An 18875-nucleotide genomic window follows, 5' to 3' on the forward strand; every position below is an offset into this window, starting at 1 on the left:
TAATTACATGCTTGGCGGTTACATTGGCGTTGCCATACTATGTGCAGCAGCCGACTTAACGTCTGAGAAAATAAGGCGCGCTGATCGCAGCTGTTTTTAGTTTTTGCAACTTTGTGTTTTTGTTTTTTTTTCTGTTGGCTGTGAATAAACCTTAACTGGCACAAAGCTGAGCTAGGCATTTATGATCAAATTTAGCAACGCTTAGTGAAGAATTGAGCATGGATCCAACAATATCAGTTTCCAAGGTACGTTACACAGCGAAACAAAACGGCGCCAATTGACAGTATCCTTTTCTTAGGGCTGCTTTGTTTATAAAAATGGCGCAACGCGCGCTGCCAAACGGAAGCGTAATGCTCACGTAAAACAGCCCATTAGCAGCATTTTGGGTAAAGAGATTACCACACAACCATTCTATAAGGCATATACAGAATGTTGGAGACAGTTGCATACTCATATGAGTGAGCTGCAGATGGCAAGCAATGCGCGCACACTGGAGCAGCTAATACAATTTATAACTCGACGGGGTGAGGGTGCTGACAGCGATCAAAATGTATTGCCCACGGCAGCGCTATTGACTGGCATCAATCAGCCCGATCATTTAAAGCAATTTGAGACGCTGACAGAGCGCTTGCATCGGGAACAAACAGCACGCGTTTGTGTGCTGCAGTCGCGTGATTGCAGCACATTGAAGGCAGCCATAGAGACCATGGTATATAATTTGATTGACGACACACTTGAGGCTGGAGCTGAAGCTGAAGGAGATGCTGAAGTTGAAACTGATTGTGATCGGGAGCGCAAGCGTTTGCGACGTGGTCACTGCACTCTAAAGCAGTTAAATGCTTGGTATGCCGATAATTTTGCTGCCACTGAGAGGCAACGCACGCTGGTTGTTATATTGCCAGATTTTGAGTGCTTTAAGATGCAAGTGCTGCAGGATTTAATGCTTATACTAAGCGCTCAATGCGACAAGCTGCCCTTTGTGCTAGTGCTAGGCGTGGCCACAGCAATGACGGCAGTACACAGCAGCTTACCCTATCACATTACCAGCAAGATAAATTTACGCGTGTTTCAAACCCAAGCAGCGCCACAGGCGCTCAACGAAGTAAGTGCATTCAATCAACCTTTACAAACTGATTTTACCATTATATATTGCTTATAGCTGCTCGATCAGGTGCTATTGTCGCCCAAGTATGCGTTTCACTTGTCCGGCAAAGCCTTCAAGCTGCTCACGCACATTTTTCTCTACTATGACTTTTCCATACAAGGATTCATTCAAGGCTTCAAGTACTGCCTGATGGAGCATTACTTTGCTGGCAATGCTTTTGCGCTCTGCACGGGTTACAGCCAGGCGTTGAGTCGCATACAGCAGTTGGCACATGAGGATGTGGAAACCATTAGACGCTTGCCCTCATTTCGGCCTTATGTGGAGCAGATCAATGATTGCAAGCGCGTCATCGCCGTATTAACCGATGACAACTATTTAAAAAAGAAGTTGCCGCAGCTGCTGCGCGACTGTCAGCTCTACTTTTTGCATTTTCGCTGTGCACTGGAGTTTTTTACGCAGCTAGTGGCGGATCTGCCGAGTTGTCCGCTGGGCAAGCAGCGTCGTGAACTTTACGTTACTTGCCTAAGTAAGACCTTATCGCAGCAGCCAGAGTATAAGGAATGCTGGCAGTTGCTCAACTATATGTCCAAGGCAGATTTTATAACCAAGTTGGAAAAATGCATAAATAGAACGCAACAATTTCTAGAGCAGCAAATTTCACCATTAGAGCTGGGCGCTGCCTGCAGCGCTGTGTGGCAAAGTCAGCTACAGACGCTGCGCATTCTACTGAAAGCGCTAACCACAGCCAGTCTGGAGCAGCAGCAGGCGGCACAAGCCAATACAACAACTGCCAATTTAACGCAGGTGGCTTCACGGCAGGAACTGCAGGCACAACTGCTACAGCGCAGCAAACAGGATAAGCAGCAGTCAAGCTCGGAATATGCGCGAGTTTTGCAAGAAACGCTTAACTATATTGAAACGCATATAGTGCTGGAGCAACTGCGTTCATTGCAGCAGGCACCGCCACTGCATGAACTTTACGTGTTTAGCGATATTGCCACAGTGCGTCGCCACATTATTGGTGCACCACGTGCCGCGCTGCATACGGCACTCAACAATCCGCATTTCTATTTGCAGTGCAAGTGCTGCGAGCTTCAGGAATCCACGCAGCTGGTCAGCACATTGCCTGATTTATCGCTGGTCTACAAGCTACACTTGGAGTGCGGTCGCATGATTAATATATTTGACTGGCTCCAGGCTTTTCGTTCTGTGCTGCGCGTTGCAGATGACCAAGAGTCAGCGGATGTAGCGCAAGAGCAACTCGATCCGCAGTTACAGTGAGTACTGACAATACTTTTAACTATTCATTTCTTTAAACAATTACTTATTCTATTATAGAGCACGCTTTACACGCGCTGTAGCTGAGCTGCAGTTCCTGGGTTACATCAAAATGTCCAAGCGCAAAACGGATCATGCCACACGTCTCACCTGGTAGACGTTACTAACTCATATTCCATATTTAGATTCTCATCTGTGTACATTTTATGCATCAATAAAATAAATTTTCTTAAATCGTTAGTTCTCAATGTCAATTTCAATTATAATTTTATGTAATTTAAAAAATTGATATTTGGTTTTCTTTACAACAAAGCATGTTTATAAATTTTATTGAGTTATTTTCTTTTCTTTGGAGCAAAATATAAAAATTTCCTTAAATATTAGTCACGGTACAATTGAGCTGAAAATGCGCTTAAAAGAAGCTTTTGCTTTTGTTTATGATAAATACCCCTGAGGCAAGCGTTTTACATAGAATTAAATAAACACAGTCAATAGAGTATTAATCAATATAAGACTATACATGCTACGAACTGGCTGTTAATATAAATTTAGTTGTTTTTAAAGCACTGCAAGGTTTTTAAACTAACTGCTGTTGATAAAGTATTTAGATATGTATATATAATAGTATATGACAGATATGTATTGTATAGTTTGCAAAGCAATAAAAGCGCAGAGCACACAACTTAGCATAGCTTGATTTAAATTATAAACTATTTTAACACGATTATCAACAACAATGCAAAGCGCAACTCAAGTTGGCAGTTTATATTTTAAATACTTGTATAGTTTTAGTTAAAATTTTGTTCAGCTAGAGTATTAAATAATTTAACAGTTGGTTTTTTGTATAAATTTGTGTATAAAAGCCTTATTCTTAATTTGCTAGAATTGAGCAGTTGAGCTATAAACTAGTTTAATAGTATATAAGTTTTCTTTAGTTTAGTTTAAGCGTAGACATTCACACAGCTTGATATGATTAGGTTTACTGGACACTCAGTAATTCGAAACTTTCAGTGGTTCCAAAAGCAGAATGCGCATCTAACTATAATATACTTAAAGCTTAGTGGCAAATTAAATATGTAAACAATTATTTATAAAACAAAATCACATTGAATAATACATGCATATATAAACTGTACTAGGACAAGCTAGGCGTTAAAAACTTGGCTTACGCAAATAGTCTATCTATATGGTATATATAGTCTTGGTTAGACAACAACAAGGCGTTGCTGCTTATGGCTGTTGTGGCGCTGCTTGACGTTGCAGCACATTGTTGAATCGCAGCTTGAATGGCGAAAAGTCTATTTTCTTGAAACGTGGCAAGGTGCCAAATTTCTTTAAAGGCTGCTCCTTTGGTTTCTCTGGTTGTTGTTGTTGCTGCTGCTGCGGAGGCGGCGGCGGCGTTGCTGCTGGTTGTTGCTGCTTGGGCTTGGGCTTGGGCGATCCATTACCAAACTTAGCCAACGTAGCATATTTCTGCAGCATGCGTGTAGCCTGTCCGGCAGCTTGAAAGCAACTCTCATATTCCTCCTCCAACTGTTTGCTGTTGTTACTGCTGCTGCAGCTAGGCTGGTTGTCATCAAATTTAAAATCAATGTGCTGCAACATGCTCATGGCTGCATCCACGTCGTTGTTGTTATTATTATTATTGTTGTTGTTGTTGTAGCTGTGCTTAACAGCATAAACACCTTCGGAGATTTTGTGCGCGGCAGTCTTTTTGTTCGCAGTCTTGGTCTTGCTGCTCAATGGCGATATCGTTGGCTGACGCTGGCGCTGTTCGATTATTTGCTGTGGCGATGATATATAGAGATTCTCCTTGCGTTCGCGTAGCTGCTTGGCGCTTGCCAAGCTGCTAGGACTGCGACGCTTGGATTTGAGCGTATTACAGCTATTGGGATAATACGAAGGTATCTTTTCATCCACACTTATGATGGACTTGCGTGGCGTCTGATAGTAATCCTCTTCCGGCTGCTGTTGCTTACAGCTGTTAGCTGCGCCTGGTGTATGCTGCTTGGGCGGCAAGGCCGGTACTAATGGAGATTCGGTGGGTGTGCTCGTGCTGAGCATAACGCTTAGTCCCAGAGACGGGTTCTCTAGCTCTTGAGCCGCCTTAACTGCCAATAGATTCTCATACAAATGATCCGCAAACAAACTGCTTATAGAGCTGCCATGCATGGGTTCATAGATAGCGCTTTCGTTGGGCTTTGGCACAGCTGGCGGTTCGTTGCTATTGGTAGAGCTATAGGAGCCCGTGGAATAGCCTGAAGAGCTGGAACCAGTGCTAGCACTGGGCTTCTGCTTTTGAGCGATGGGCGCCATTACACAGTAGCCATTATGCTCATCTATAACAATGTGGTTCTTGCGCTGCAGCACGGCTCCATTGGCGCCAACAAGATTGATGGTAGATGTGTTGCAGGCGGAGAAGTTAAAGTTGTGCGGCAGCTGCTCTGATACATTGAGACTTTCCAGCGATAGTTGTCGAGTTATTTGCGCTACAAGAGCTTGACGTGATTGCTGCAAAATGGCCGAGTCATCCAGGCTTATGTTTAGCTCCTCGCCGTAAATGTCTAGAGAATTTAGTTTCGATAGATCGGGACTGGAGAAGCTGTGTCGATGTGAATTACTCAAGTTGCTGCTGATTTTAGGCGCCAACTGTATTGGCTGTTGCTGCTGTGGCGTCGGCATAGGAACGCTTCCACTAGCCGAGCGTCGCTTTTGTTTGAATATGTTGTCCAACATAGTTTTGTACTTCTTCTTCTTAGCCAGCTCCGACTCGGGATTAGTGCTGCAGCGCGGTATTTCACATGCTGCGGACTCAAATGTATTGATGCGCTTGCGAAGCGCTGGGAGCGGCGGCAATGTTGGTGGCAGTTCCAATACGGTCGTGGGCTTCATTTCCTCGTAGATGCCAGAAGCAATAGAGGCGCGCGATATGCGACTGCCATCAAAGATTTCCTCATAGATTTGCGAGTCGCGCGGCGTGAAATTAAAGCTACTGATATCTACATCAAAGCAAAATGAGTCCGGAGCCAACAAAATACCACTGTAAGCAAACGTTTGAGTAACAGAGTCAACGCAAAACGAAGATGACACTTACCTGACGCCACGACTGAGCCGGCGCTGCTCTAAAAACACCTGTCTGTACAGCTCCAGATTTTTAATGGACTTTTTAATCCATTTCATATGGCGACGACAGGCAGTCTCCGTTTCTAGTGCAAAGTAGATGAAACAATCGCGACGATTTTGTGTCCAGAATAAACCATAAGAATGCTGCTTTGTGCGCGAGCTGGCCAGGCTGAGGCTCACTCCGGGCACATTCACTGATATCGTCAGCACCTTGGACTGGCCCTGTCCCTGTGGCTGTTGTTGCGTTGTGTCCAAGTCACTTAGGCGCTGAAAACTCAATCGCAGAAAGCAGGGCACACATTTAATGGCCTCAATTTTCACTTGACATCTTGTCCAGCTTTTGTAGTGCAGCGCAATGGCGCGTTTGTCATGTGTATCCAATTTGACGTCCATGCACATACTAATCTCGTTGTGCTCCATGATTTTGGTGGGTGATCTCGATGCTGGGTGAATGGGAATGCGATGGATTTGATAATAATGATAACAAATGGGTGGGTAATGGAAAATGCTAACGATTTGCAATTTGTCTTTAACTTTTTACATGTTTTTTCTTGCTTTACTTTTTTTTCGCGATGTGTGAGCGAGACACACTACTCGAACATTGTTATTGTGGATGATACGTGCTATTTGTGTATTTGAAATTGCTTCAGCACTGGCAGTTATTTTTTAGCCATTTTCTGGCCACAATATTGCAAATTTCATTGTCAAATAGTATACTCCAGAAAATTCTGGATTTGGCACTATACTTTTATATACAAGCAAATTTTTGAAGAATTTAGTCTTTTTATAATTCTGTACTCGAAATACTTTTCTGTAGCTTATTTCAGCCTTTTTATCGTTTTTCCCACCAAAATTTTGTTTTTTTTGCTTTATTAAGTTTGGCAGCACTGATGTTGAGCTAATAGTATATTAGTCTATTTACCTCTCACTCGCACTCAGTATAAAATTTGTCGTCGAGCGAAGAGGTAGTGTAACGTTTTGCGCGCACGTTTGTTTACTGCAATTAATTGCGTTAAATAATTAATAACTTTAATACGAGCCAGTGGAAAGTCATTGTTATTATTAATAGCCCAAGATATAAAAAATCAGCAGCAGCTGTGCTTTGCTGCGTGTTATACAAGGGGTGACCCATAGAAGTTGCAAGAAACAAAGCGCGAATAGAAAAATAGAAAACAGACAAATATTCTCGCACACTTACGAAAATCGAAATAAAAAGAGATTCTGTTGTTGTAATTGTTAAAAAGTGTTTAAAATAGTGTGAGCTAAAAATAAGCTAAAATGGCGCGTTTGAAACATTTTTAATACAATTGTGCACATAATACGTGTTACTAAAATAGCGAACAGTAGAAGAAATCAAATTGTGTAGGTAAGTAAAGAAAGATGACAACAACGAAAATGTAAAAATTATGGTTATATTTTTGACAGCAGCGCTGCCTACGTCATCTGCAACATGCGTGGGTGTGATTCATGCTGAAATATAAATATATGGTTGCAAAATATTATTTATTGTGCACTTCCTTCAATCACACGCCCACATGCACACCTGTGTGTGTGTATGTGCATTGAGCATGTGCCTATTTCCAAGTGATATTCAATTAGACCAACTGTCAAATCAACCAATAAGAATTCAATGCATAACAATGCCAATCAGCTGTTTCAACCAAAAACAAGAAAAATTTTCCATGCAAGAGCAACGTGTGTTCGAGATTTATTTCTGTTGCTGTCGATCATGGAAAATTTTTTCAACCCTCGAAATTTCGATTTTGTGCCGGGCTTGTGTTGCCGGCGACAGCGCTACTTGCAACACCCACATTTACCAGCACACACACACACATAAAATACACATGCATACAAAGTTTACTGACATACAAAACCGAACAGCAAATAAAATAAGCAACAACAAAAACAAGAAATGCAATGCGCAGCTTTGAGCCACGCAGCTTTTTTGCAGGCCGCATTTAAACTTGCAACAAGAAAGCTTTCTCTCTCATATGTATTTGTGTATGTGTGTGTGTGTGTGTGTGTTTATAAAGAGTTATTTGACTGTATGCATTATTAAACATGAATTTTAAAACAAAAGTTACATTTGTGCATAAATTGTACCAAAAATAGTCTAACTTTCAATTTGAGCAGCAAGAGCTATTGTATAAATCTGTATCTGTGTGTGTGTGTGTGTTCATATTTATATATATGTATGGCTGTGTGGGTGAGGGGTTGACAAAAAGCTTTTGTCATGGCAAAAATGTAGCTTTCGAGCATTTAAACAACCTTTTATTGATTAAATGATTTTGATTTTTCTACTTGCAGTCAACTACGTGCAACGCCTTCAATCGAGACACAATAATTTAATTTAAACAAATATTAAATTCATATAAAATATTTGGAAAATAAGTGTTAATTGTTTTTGATGCCAATATGTTGCGTGTTAGTAAAATGAGTTTGAATTCGTCTTCGAATTTAGAGACTAAACAGTTTAATTGTTAACAAACAAACAAGACACGCTAAACAATTTGCATAAAACAAAGTTTGTCTATAAACAAATTTTTGTGCTGTTGAGTGAGTGTGTATAAAATTTTTATTGCACATTCCATTGCAAAGTTAAAAAAAAAAAAAGTAACGTAAAGGAGCGCAGCGTGCATTTTTTTGTGTGTGACTCTCTCGCCGCTCTCTCTCTCTCTCTCTCTCACAGTCGTCGTACGATTGCATTTGTTATCGTTGTTAACGGGGTTAAGTGATTAATGGCAAGTTCGCTAAACAAGACGAGACACAGGCGCAGATTGGCTGCGATCTCGTTTCTATCGAATATCTCATTAGATGGCACACACCGGGACACCAAATTTGGCGCAACATTTGGCAGCAGCATCTGCACACCGCAGCAGCAGAAGCAACATTTTATCAATAACAACAACAACAACAGCAGCAGCAGTAGCTGTGGCAGGGACAGCAAGGACAACGCAACGCCTGCGTTGGGACTCGGCACCGGCGGTGGTTATCATCAGCATTATCAGAGGCATCATCAGCAGCGTCGCAATCAGCAAGCGCAACATAAGCAACAGCATAAGCCCCAACAACAGCAGCAGCAGCAGCAACATCAACAACAGCAGCAGCAGCAACAACAAATACCGAATGGCTTTGCCGCTTTGCTTCTATGCAGCGCTGATGTCCATCTGTGTGCCACAACCAACGATGGCGGCATCTGCGGCCTGGACGACTGCGCAGCCGCTGGAGTGGGCGGTGCCAGCGATGGTGATGGTTTTAGTGAAATTGAAAATATGGGTCAACACCTGATGAACGGCAGCAGCAGGCAGCAGCCCATTGTATCGGCTGAAAGACGCAATATAAAGCGGCCCAATTCCTCGGGCCGCCAGCCCAACACCCAATTGCCAAGCCAGGCAACTGGTCCAGCGGCTGGTTCGGGCGCAGAAAGCGGCAGCGACTCGGACAGCGTCAAGATACCGCTCAAGGTATCCAACTTGGGTGCCGGCAACGGTGTGGCAGGCGCATCTGGAATTGCCAGCAAGCTGTTGCCACTGAGGGAACGGTAAGTGGCTCAATAGTTTAATAAATAAGTAAAAAAAAAAGACCAAGCTTCAAAATGAATTAGTTATCAAAGATAATAAGGTAGTAATTAATTAATAACTTGCATTTTAATTAGCTATTTGTGAATTTCGACTGTTTTGAATACACGTGTGTTAAATTTGTTTCATATATTTACACTAGGCAAACTGTCAATTAATTGCTGTTAATTAACACCTAATATTTAATTGACTAATTGGCCTATAGAACTGAATTCAAGCTAATGAGCATTTATGCGCTATTTTTGAAACTGTCTAAAATCTGTCGACTTGTTCTAAAATTTATTGAAAACCTTGAAGCAAACAATGTTTATACAATATACAATACAATTTGATTTGCCATAGCAGCTGAGTCAAAAAAGAAACAAAATAAAATCCATTAAATCGACTAGCAAAACAACAAATTTAATGTAGCGCAACTAAAATTCGTTATAACTGAAAGCAATTTCACCCCCAGACTTTGTTAATTGGTAAGGTGACGATTCGCCATACTTTTGTTTGCATTGTCTGTTGTTTTTTGTTAACGCCTATATATAGCTCAGCTCAGATATATGTAGAAGATATAGCGGTGGCGCTGGCGCTGGCACTGTCCAATTGGCTCAATTGGCGACGTGCGCCGCGGATTCAATTAAAGCTAATCAAAGCGCGTACAATTGTTGACTGAGCGAATCAAGCAAATTGTTTAATGACAATTGTTGTACTATTAGTTTGCGTGTGATATTAGTGTCGACTTAATTTGTAGGCGCTATTGTTAAAAGGGCTGTCTCTTTGTTGTCACCTAGAGTCGTATATCATTACAGTTATTAAATTTGTCAGAGCCGATGCGCACGCAATTGTTTGACAGTTATATAGACTACGCTAAATTAAACAGTAAGCTATTATTTATAGTTGTAAAGTCTTGGCAAAATCAAAGTTTTATTTACATTATTGCATGCAGACAAAGAAATTGTTTATCATATGCGAATGAACTGCATTGAACCCCAAGTTTTCCCTTGGCGCCGCACTCGAGAATGTCGCATAACCTTAAGCAAAAGTTTCGTTGAACTCGTCTAGGCTATAACTGCAGTTGCCGTTGCAACAACTAGCTGACCTTGTTAGCTATTCGCGCTCTAGTGCGCTCTTGTCAACGCAACTATTTGCAATTGTTCTGGCTATGCATAATAAGCAATTAAAAATATCTGCATGTGTAATTCTTTCAAGCTGCGCTGCTGTGTTTTTCATTAAGACTTTTTCTTTTATTATATACAATCTAAAAGAAATCTATGTTCGATCTGGACCTTTGCCAGTTGGCATTTCACTGCAGCAGTCATTCTATATCTAATTATAGTATAACGATTGTTGTTTCTTAATTACTGCTTTAATTGTAAGACTTATTATCAAATTGGCTATAAAGCATCTACTAGCTCATATATACTTAAATGTCAACTGATTAGCTAGTGACGCACAAGGTCTTTCTTCAGTTATCTGGCTAAACCACTTGACTAAAGCCGAATTGAAAACGTGCAAACAAGACAAATAACGCTATAAATTTATAAAAAGTACAGCAAATTAAAGATAAACGATGTCAATGTCTAGATATTGCAAAATATAATTATCTGCGAATTCTTACACTTGTGCTACAAATATTACAAGTTGGGGAGAACCCACACTGATTCAATTACTTCGCAAAATGCCAGCAAGTTCAAAACAAAGTCATATCTAAATTCATTGACGGCTTTACTACGAGGCAAGAACATAAACAAAATTAGATACGTATTCGTATGCATATTTGTTGTGGGAAAAAATGGCAAAAAGCTAAGTTTACTTATACTTTAAATACTCTGTCTTACACATATCGATACTATCGATAACAATTAGTTTACAACATAACAGCTGATCAAAATATATTTATCACTTAATGTTCAATCAATCAAATAAAGTAAATCTGCTAATCTCGATCGATTATAAATTTATTTTACTTGCTTTTGTTGCACACTTCATTTCATAGTTGATGTAGCTTTCTACAGTGTGCAAAAAAAAACTGTTAAAGTTTGCAGAAAAACTTACGACGCAAAAGCCCAAACTCATAACAAAAACAACTTGTAGCATTAAATTCTTGTTATTGTTTTCATTCTTGCTTTATTTCCTGACTTCGTGTTTTGGAGTTGTTTTGAAATTTAAGCTCTGCTGCCAGCACAGCAAATGCTCAAAGATGTGATAAGTAAGCATTTTGCTTAATTATAGATATTTATAAAAGGTTCACCAGGCCCTTTTCCGAGCTGCTTCTGCCTCTCCCTCTCGCTGGCGATGGCGTCATGCGTGCTGAGCGTGTCAAATGAATCAAATGCATATCTTGCTCGCACACTCTCGCTCTTTCTCTTTTACTCGCCGCACACGGTGTTGAGTTTCAAGGACAAAAAGGCACACGCAAGCTTCAGAGCAAAAGCTCCACAGCAGCAAGCCAGGGCAGGAAGGTTAGCTAGATAGCGTTTGGGCACAGCCCTGACATTGGCATTGCCGCCGCCACCATCATCAAGGTCCAGAACCGCTCTTAACTGGGTAACCTTGAGTCGAAGTTTTATGCAACGCAATAAGAACCAGTTTAGGTTTGAAGTTTGTTTTTATTTTTATGCGCTTTTCTTGTTTGGTGGAGTTAATCCTGGCACAGCTGCTGTTGTTTACTATATTTCATATTTTATCAAGGTCGTATCAAATATTAAGGGCTGCAATGGGCATTCATTTCGCTCAAGGGTTGACAGTTAAATGTGTGTCATTGGTGCAACTGAAATGCACTGAACAAAATAAACTATAAATTGTAATTTATCTAATGCTACTATTTGTATTTTGAGCTTTTGTTTACTCTTCGCATTGGTCATCATAACTGGCATATAACATATAAAGCTGTAAATATATAAAAACAACGAAACAAAGGCAGCAAAATGCACAAACAAATAAACTAGCTCGAACCGGCTCGAACCTCTTTTGGCCGCTTGGCCAAACACTTCAAAAATAAAGCAAGCAACAAAATAACAAAAATATAGCGTACAAGCAGAAAAGGCGACACGCTGATAACGCGCTACAAATACAAATACAAAACCCAAGACTGATTTGTCATATGCATACGCATACATATAAATTTAGATATACATATATATATATATATGTGTGTGTGTGTGTGTGTGTTTACTTTATAGGCCTACTGTAAACGAGTGTACTTGATAAGAAGGCAGCTCGCTTTTGTTTTGTTTTGCTTTGCTTTGCTTTGTTGCTCAACAAACTGACTGATGAACTGACAGACTGACTGACTGACAGACAGTGAATTGCAAAAGTTTTTTGCTATAAATATTTGCTTTACCCATGGTTAGTTTATGGCGCAGTTTATATTGCACTTCTTCAAACAAATGCTTATCGTTTATATTTTCATTAGAATTACATTTAATGTTAGTTTGTTTGTTTAATTTAATGACTTGCAAGGTCTGTACTTAATTACAGTTATAAAATATACTCAGACAAGTTGACATCATCGAGCTTTTAGCATTTGTAATTTATTGAATAATTATTTACAAACTCAATTTTTTGTATCTTCTATACATTTTATTAGAGAGTTTCGGTTAATACTGTTTAGCAAACGTGTTTATCTTTAATTAGCGTCAATCTTTAATTGTGACTATTGTTGTTAGACATAGTATATATTATTATATGTATATAAACATCTGTATGCATTAAAAGTCCAAAAGTTGAATTTGCCTTTGGTATTTTTTTATATTTGGCACGTGATGCAAAATGAGCTCACGTCCCACTTATTAATGTATTTATTTTTCGCAGTTTTTGATTATTATTGGCAAATAGTGCATGTTTACTTGTTTATTTTGAACAACAATATTTGTTTAATACTAAGCTGCTGGCAAGATATTTTTTTTTAATTGCAACTTTAACTTGCTTGTTCAAATGATTGATTAAAATTTAAATATTGTTTGTTTGGCGCATAGGCGCTCAGCAAAACATAGATAAACGATCAAAGCATAAACACACACACGCACACACATAAAAAAACGAAATATTTATCAAAAGCAACAAAAATAAACCAAGGTCCAACACCTGCACTAACAAAAGACACGCTGCATTCTGCTCTATCGCTCGCTACGTCTCTTCCTCTCTTTCTCTTGCCTGCTTATTTCATAATCTGTTTTTTGGGCGCCCTCACACTCTTATCAGCAAACAAACAGAGACGTTTACACACACACACACACACATATATACTAATGCGCTTGCTTACTCATTAGAAAGAGAGTCAATGAGTTAGAGAGAGCTGCAAAGTGCCCTTTTGTAGGCTTCTGTGTGTCGTCTTCGTCTCTTTTACAAACACATGTTTTATATTTACGTCTGTGTGTGTGTGTGTGTGTGCATGTAAATGGAATTTTTGGTGTTTGGTGGGGGCCAACCCATCAGCGTTTGCTGCGCTCTGTTAATGCTGCGCGCCTGCTAGAATACTCCAACTAATTAACGGGTTATGACAGCTTACGGTCGCCACTTCATCATATGCATTTAATGTGGAGCCTGCTTCACACCTCAGGCGCTGGTGGTCTTCGTCTCCAGCCGATTTTTGTTAATTTGTTGATCTGTATTTATGTTAATTTTTATTCGAGTGCTCCACAACCTCGACCTAGACCAATTATCTCAAGGTAAGCGAGCAGGCGCGCAGCAATCAGACACAGCGCTTGCAGCAATGCAGTCTATTGTGTTTCGATTTCCACCGAAATTTACTGAGCAGCAATAAGGTACTTAAAATGCCTATGGGACTATGTATGCCTACGAGGGCACTGACTCGATAAGAAAACATGCAAGACGTTTACATTGGTTGTTTATGATCGCTGACAAGAAATCTATGTTTGCTTAGATTCAAGTGCATTTTGCTGCGCGCCTGTGAAATTTGTCGATCAACATGTTTTTGGGGTGTGTCTGCCTAAAGACCGAAATAGTTCGATAGCTAGAAAAAGAGAGAGGAAGAGTAGGAGAGCGATTGAGTTAGGTAAAAGCAGTGCAGTGGTCTTTGAACAATATCAAATTACAATTAAAAGAAATTTTAAACTACTTGTTAGTCTAGACCAGAAGTATTCAGTTATGTAATAAATACGTAATAAGAAAATATATAAAATTAAATCTATAAAATTTATTTAATTTTTTATTTTCTTTCTTGCTTACAGCACCTTTAGCAACGGCGCGAGTGATTTGAATTTGCAACCTGAGCGGCGAGCGCGTTTAAATACCGCTCCAGGCATGCGAGGTGCAGCAGCGGCGGCGGCTAGCAACATTATTGGAGCAGGTGGACTTAAGCGTAATTACAACATACGCAGCGGATCGAGTGCCAGTCACATAACGGACGACAGCAGTACGGAGAGTCTGGTACCAGTTGGCAATTTCTCGGGCAGTTTTCGCAGTAGTCTGGGCAAGTCGGTGCACATTACCGATGGACGACGTGGCGTGGTACCCGGTCTGGGCCAGCGAGAGGAGCGCATGGTGTTGGTTTCACGCAAGGTGCCATTTTTCATATTCTCGGCGCTGCCGTACTGCAAGAACAAGAATGGACGGTGAGTAAGCAGATGGAATAGCAAAGACAATTGTTATAAAATTTGTACTTTATAGCACTGAGTTCCGTAAGGAGGATAGACGACGTCGCAATCCATCAACTTCACGCCCGTTGAGCTCCATAAATGATGCGCCTTTCGATCCATTTGATTTGCTGGGTATACAAAAGGCCGAAAGTGGTCAGGTAACTATATATGGCTATACTTTTCGATCAGCTACTATATGCTTGTATCTTTTAGGACATTTCTTATGGTCATCTGTTGATTCCATCGCGTCAGTATGAAAAGGAGCGCAAGAAGCATGGCAATGCTTCCACGAATGCCTCAATCTTTGAGAACCAAATGGAGATAACAAGCACAGCAGCGCTTAGAAATCACGGCATAGCGAGGTTGGTGTCCGTAAGCAGCATTCACATATATGTACCATATAATCAGACATATGTATCCTCACATCAGACACTTCATTCATATTGTATACAGCTCATGCAAACGTACACTATGCATTCTAAAAAGAAAACCCATCAAGATCAACATGTTTTTTATATACTAATATTAATTGTTAACTATTACAACAAATTGTTCAATTTACGTATATTTAACAACAATTTGTTGACCCATAATTGTCATATGAGCTTTACCCACATAAATCCATAGCTAAGCATTATAAACTGGGCTCGTATGATTATTAATATTACATAATACAAAGTATTTGCTGCGACAACAATTTTTGAACATTTATATAATCAAGTCTAGAACTACGCCGAACAGCAACGTACACAGAATTAATTATGGATGCATTTGTTGTATTTTTTTTATCTTCCCTTACCATTTAACTTTTGCTAATCATAACGCTTTGCACTACTTCGTTTCAGCACAAAAATCATAACCAAACGCCAAGGCAAATGGTAAATGTTTTAAAGCAGCTAATAAAACGAATCAGCGTATGCCATTGCGCTCAGCTAGAGATTAACGAACTAAGCTGAGCTGAGCTGAGCGTTTTGGCTGCGCTGTTTACAAAGCTTTAATGTAGTTCCAGAAAAACAGAATATGAAACCACTAACAAAATTCACACTTCACATTTGCACACATTCAAATACTTGCAACTAGTAGCTTTCACTAACTTTGTCACGCCTTGTTTAACTTCACTTGCTCTCTCACCTGCTAACTCGTTGCATTTTGACTAATTACTCGTTGTTTTCACAGGTGCTTTACATACGATAACAATCGCAATAATGCAGCGAGTCCGACGCCAGAGCTGAAGCTTGATGTGGATATGGAGAGCATTATTTTGGGTGCAGATACAACGCGTCAATCGGTGAGTGCTCTTTATGCTTTAGTCGATTTATAAGCTAAACCTATTATTTTTCTGCTTTGCAGTACCAACAGTATTCGGCAAGTATTCTGGATGATCCTGAGCTTATAGCTGGCAAACATCGTACTCTATTGACTTTTACGTCATATATGACTTCGGTAAGACGGCAGCAGCTCTAAATATCTTTTAAGCATGCGCTAACTTTAATTGCTTGCAGGTCATTGACTATGTGCGTCCATCGGATCTGAAGAAGGAGCTCAATGACAAGTTCCGTGAGAAGTTTCCAAGCATACAGCTTACCTTGAGCAAGCTAAGAAGGTATTTAGCTTATGCTCTTTACTATTTGTAAAATCTTACTTATATTTTGCTATTTCTTTCAACAGCATCAAGCGTGAAATGCGTCGCATTAACAAGCTGGACTCGCGCATTGATCTGGTAACCATCTCGCAGGCTTATGTCTACTTCGAGAAGCTGATTTTGGCCAATTTGATAAATAAACCCAATCGTAAGCTGTGCGCCGGCGCTTGCTTGCTGCTCAGTGCCAAAATGAACGATGTCAAGGGCGATGCACTGAAGAGCTTGATCGAGAAGACGGAGAGCGTGTTTCGCTTGAATCGCAAGGAGCTCATCTCGTCCGAGTTTGCTGTACTGGTGGCCCTGGAGTTCAGTCTGCATGTGCCCATGCATGAGGTGCTGCCGCATTATCAGCGGTTGCTATACGAATCCTAGAATTGGCCAACGCGCTGTGCGGATGCTGAGCGACGCTTGGCAGCGGCAGCGCAGGCGGCGGTGGCTCTAGCAGCGGCTACCACGCGTCAACACTTGCGGCGCAAAGTCAGCCGTAGATAACGACGAGAGGAGTGAAGCATACGCTGAGGCTGACTTTGAGCTGCAATTGTACTTAAGTTGCATACTTTACGGGATATTGGGTTAGCGCTTAAGTTTTTGACAAGAAATCAAGTTTTGTAAAGCAAGTGAGCTAAAATTATAAAAGTACTTAATAGGGTTATTCCCACAACTATATAGTAGCACCCTAAACAATGAAAACTTTCCACACATACATATATAGATTAGCTTTAAGTGTTTGTGTTTTTATCAGAACTATATAAACTTTTATGTGTTTTTGTTATAAATATAAAAATATGCAAGTATATAAATAAATTACTCAAAATTTCCATTAACATAACTGTGTAATATTTAGTTACGTGCTATGCTTATCAATATCCCAGCATAGGTTTGTTGTTGCTCATGCAACGTGACAATATGTAAATGTTGTAGCCACACTGGCCACGCTCTTCACTGCTCAGCTCCGCGTCTACCAATTGCTGTTAGCCGCATTAACAAAGCTAACTAATCCGTTTGATTGCCAGTTCAATCGATTCAATTTGAATGCTCATCAATCAAAAATCAATAAATTATTTGTCGATCGATTATTTGTCAGCGCAACAGGCGCTCAGCAGCCAGCAACAAGTGGTTAACCTAAAGCGCACAACAACAACAAAATGTGTGTATGAAAAAAAATCCAAATAAACAAAGAGTTCTGACTGGGTCCACAATCAAATGCGGGCCACTATAACCCAAAAAAACAGACACACACACACACACATTAGAGCTGAAGCAGGCACATGCGAGTATGCACTGCTTTGTTATTGTTTTTGTTGCTGGCTGGCATTTAACTCACCTGCGATACCTTTTGCAAAGCGGCATTTGAGTTTAGGCATGCAATGTGTTTAAAAAAAATTAAACGTAAATTATTAGCACTAACATTTAATATTTGTATAACTTAACATTTTATAATTAAAAGTTTTTTGCAAAAATTTAAAAGTTAATTATTTGCAGGGGTATCTGCACTGCTTAGTGGCGTAACGCTGCCTGTTTTTGCTGATAAAGCGCATTGTATGAGTCCCAGTGCCAGCTGGGCAGACAGGCAGACACGTGGTCCGAAGGTTGTGTTGATAGCTAAAAGGGGCGTATTATATTTCTTATCAGCAGCAACTGCAAGTTGAAATAAACCGATTGTTTATTTTTGTATTATAACTGTGAATCGCTGCACATGTAGAGCAATTTAGTTGGAGCACACACACAATGTTATACATTTGTTATTCTGTTTCAAATATTTAATTACGGCTGCATAATGAAAAGCGCTCGAAACTAATTAAAGCTAAAAGCACAGACCCAACCCTCTTGCATTCTCTCGCCACAACTCTCTTCTGCTCTCTCTCTCTCTCTCTCTCTCTCTGTTTCTTAGATTGTGGCTGTTCCACGCTCTTTGGCGCTGCTTCCCTGGCATGTGCGTCTGTCCGCCTTGTCTATGTTTTTGCTTATTACTCATTAGCACGCACGACGCTCTGTGTGCAGTGACGTTGATAACTTCGACCAGCGCTCACACATACACTAGCAGATCCGTCACACACACCCGCACACACACACACAAAACTTAATCATTAAAATTTCGTTTTCATTTCATTCATTATGTTGCGCACTTTTGCTGCTTCCCCCACAAACATTTGCACTACACAACTACCCCACATGGGTGCGTGTGTGTTTGTGTATTGCCTTATCTTATTATTTTTCGGCTTTTGCTTTTGTTGTTCGTTAACAGTTTTAGTCAGTGGCTGACTAGTTAACCGCCGCCGCTGCTGCTGCTGCTGCTGCTTGGGCCAAGCGCTCAACGCTGATTGGAAAGTTCTGTCTGCATTTTCAGTTGCGTCGCTGCCTACCTACCATCGCCCCCGCTGCGCCACTAACGCGTTTCTTTCTTGCTTTCGCTGCTGCTGCCGCTGTCGCTGCTGCTGGCGACTGCTGCTGCCGACTGCTGCTGCTGCTGCTGCTGGTGCTGCCGACTGCTTGCCTGCCTGCTGTCTGTGGTTTTCTGTGCGCCTGATACTATGCGCCGAGTTAATTGGTTTGCAAACAAA

General features: G+C 40.5%; 3 protein-coding genes across 3 annotated transcripts; 2 read left to right on the forward strand and 1 right to left on the reverse strand.

Annotated features, from left to right (window-relative positions):
- Positions 1-3: 3 nt before the first annotated feature.
- Positions 4-2613, forward strand: LOC108596593 (origin recognition complex subunit 3). The gene is made up of 4 exons (XM_017982522.2): positions 4-245; positions 299-1102; positions 1160-2382; positions 2444-2613. The coding sequence occupies exons 1-4, from the start codon at positions 219-221 to the stop codon at positions 2538-2540; spliced, it is 2151 nt and encodes a 716-aa protein (XP_017838011.1). The 5' UTR covers positions 4-218; the 3' UTR covers positions 2541-2613.
- A 625-nt stretch (positions 2614-3238) lies between these two features.
- Positions 3239-6072, reverse strand: LOC108595168 (putative uncharacterized protein DDB_G0285119). The gene is made up of 2 exons (XM_017980340.1): positions 5478-6072; positions 3239-5423 (listed from the first exon to the last, which is right to left on the reverse strand). The coding sequence occupies exons 1-2, from the start codon at positions 5924-5926 to the stop codon at positions 3614-3616; spliced, it is 2259 nt and encodes a 752-aa protein (XP_017835829.1). The 5' UTR covers positions 5927-6072; the 3' UTR covers positions 3239-3613.
- Positions 6073-8118: 2046 nt separating this feature from the next.
- Positions 8119-17064, forward strand: LOC108597672 (CDK5 and ABL1 enzyme substrate 2). Its single transcript, XM_017984345.1, has 8 exons — positions 8119-9047; positions 14265-14648; positions 14704-14830; positions 14886-15034; positions 15849-15960; positions 16023-16115; positions 16175-16275; positions 16341-17064. The coding sequence occupies exons 1-8, from the start codon at positions 8245-8247 to the stop codon at positions 16684-16686; spliced, it is 2115 nt and encodes a 704-aa protein (XP_017839834.1). The 5' UTR covers positions 8119-8244; the 3' UTR covers positions 16687-17064.
- The last annotated feature ends 1811 nt before the right edge of the window (positions 17065-18875 follow it).

The sequence above is a fragment of the Drosophila busckii genome, chromosome 2R (genome assembly GCF_011750605.1).
Source record: "Drosophila busckii strain San Diego stock center, stock number 13000-0081.31 chromosome 2R, ASM1175060v1, whole genome shotgun sequence".
In the NCBI taxonomy this organism is placed as follows: Eukaryota; Metazoa; Arthropoda; class Insecta; order Diptera; family Drosophilidae; genus Drosophila; species Drosophila busckii.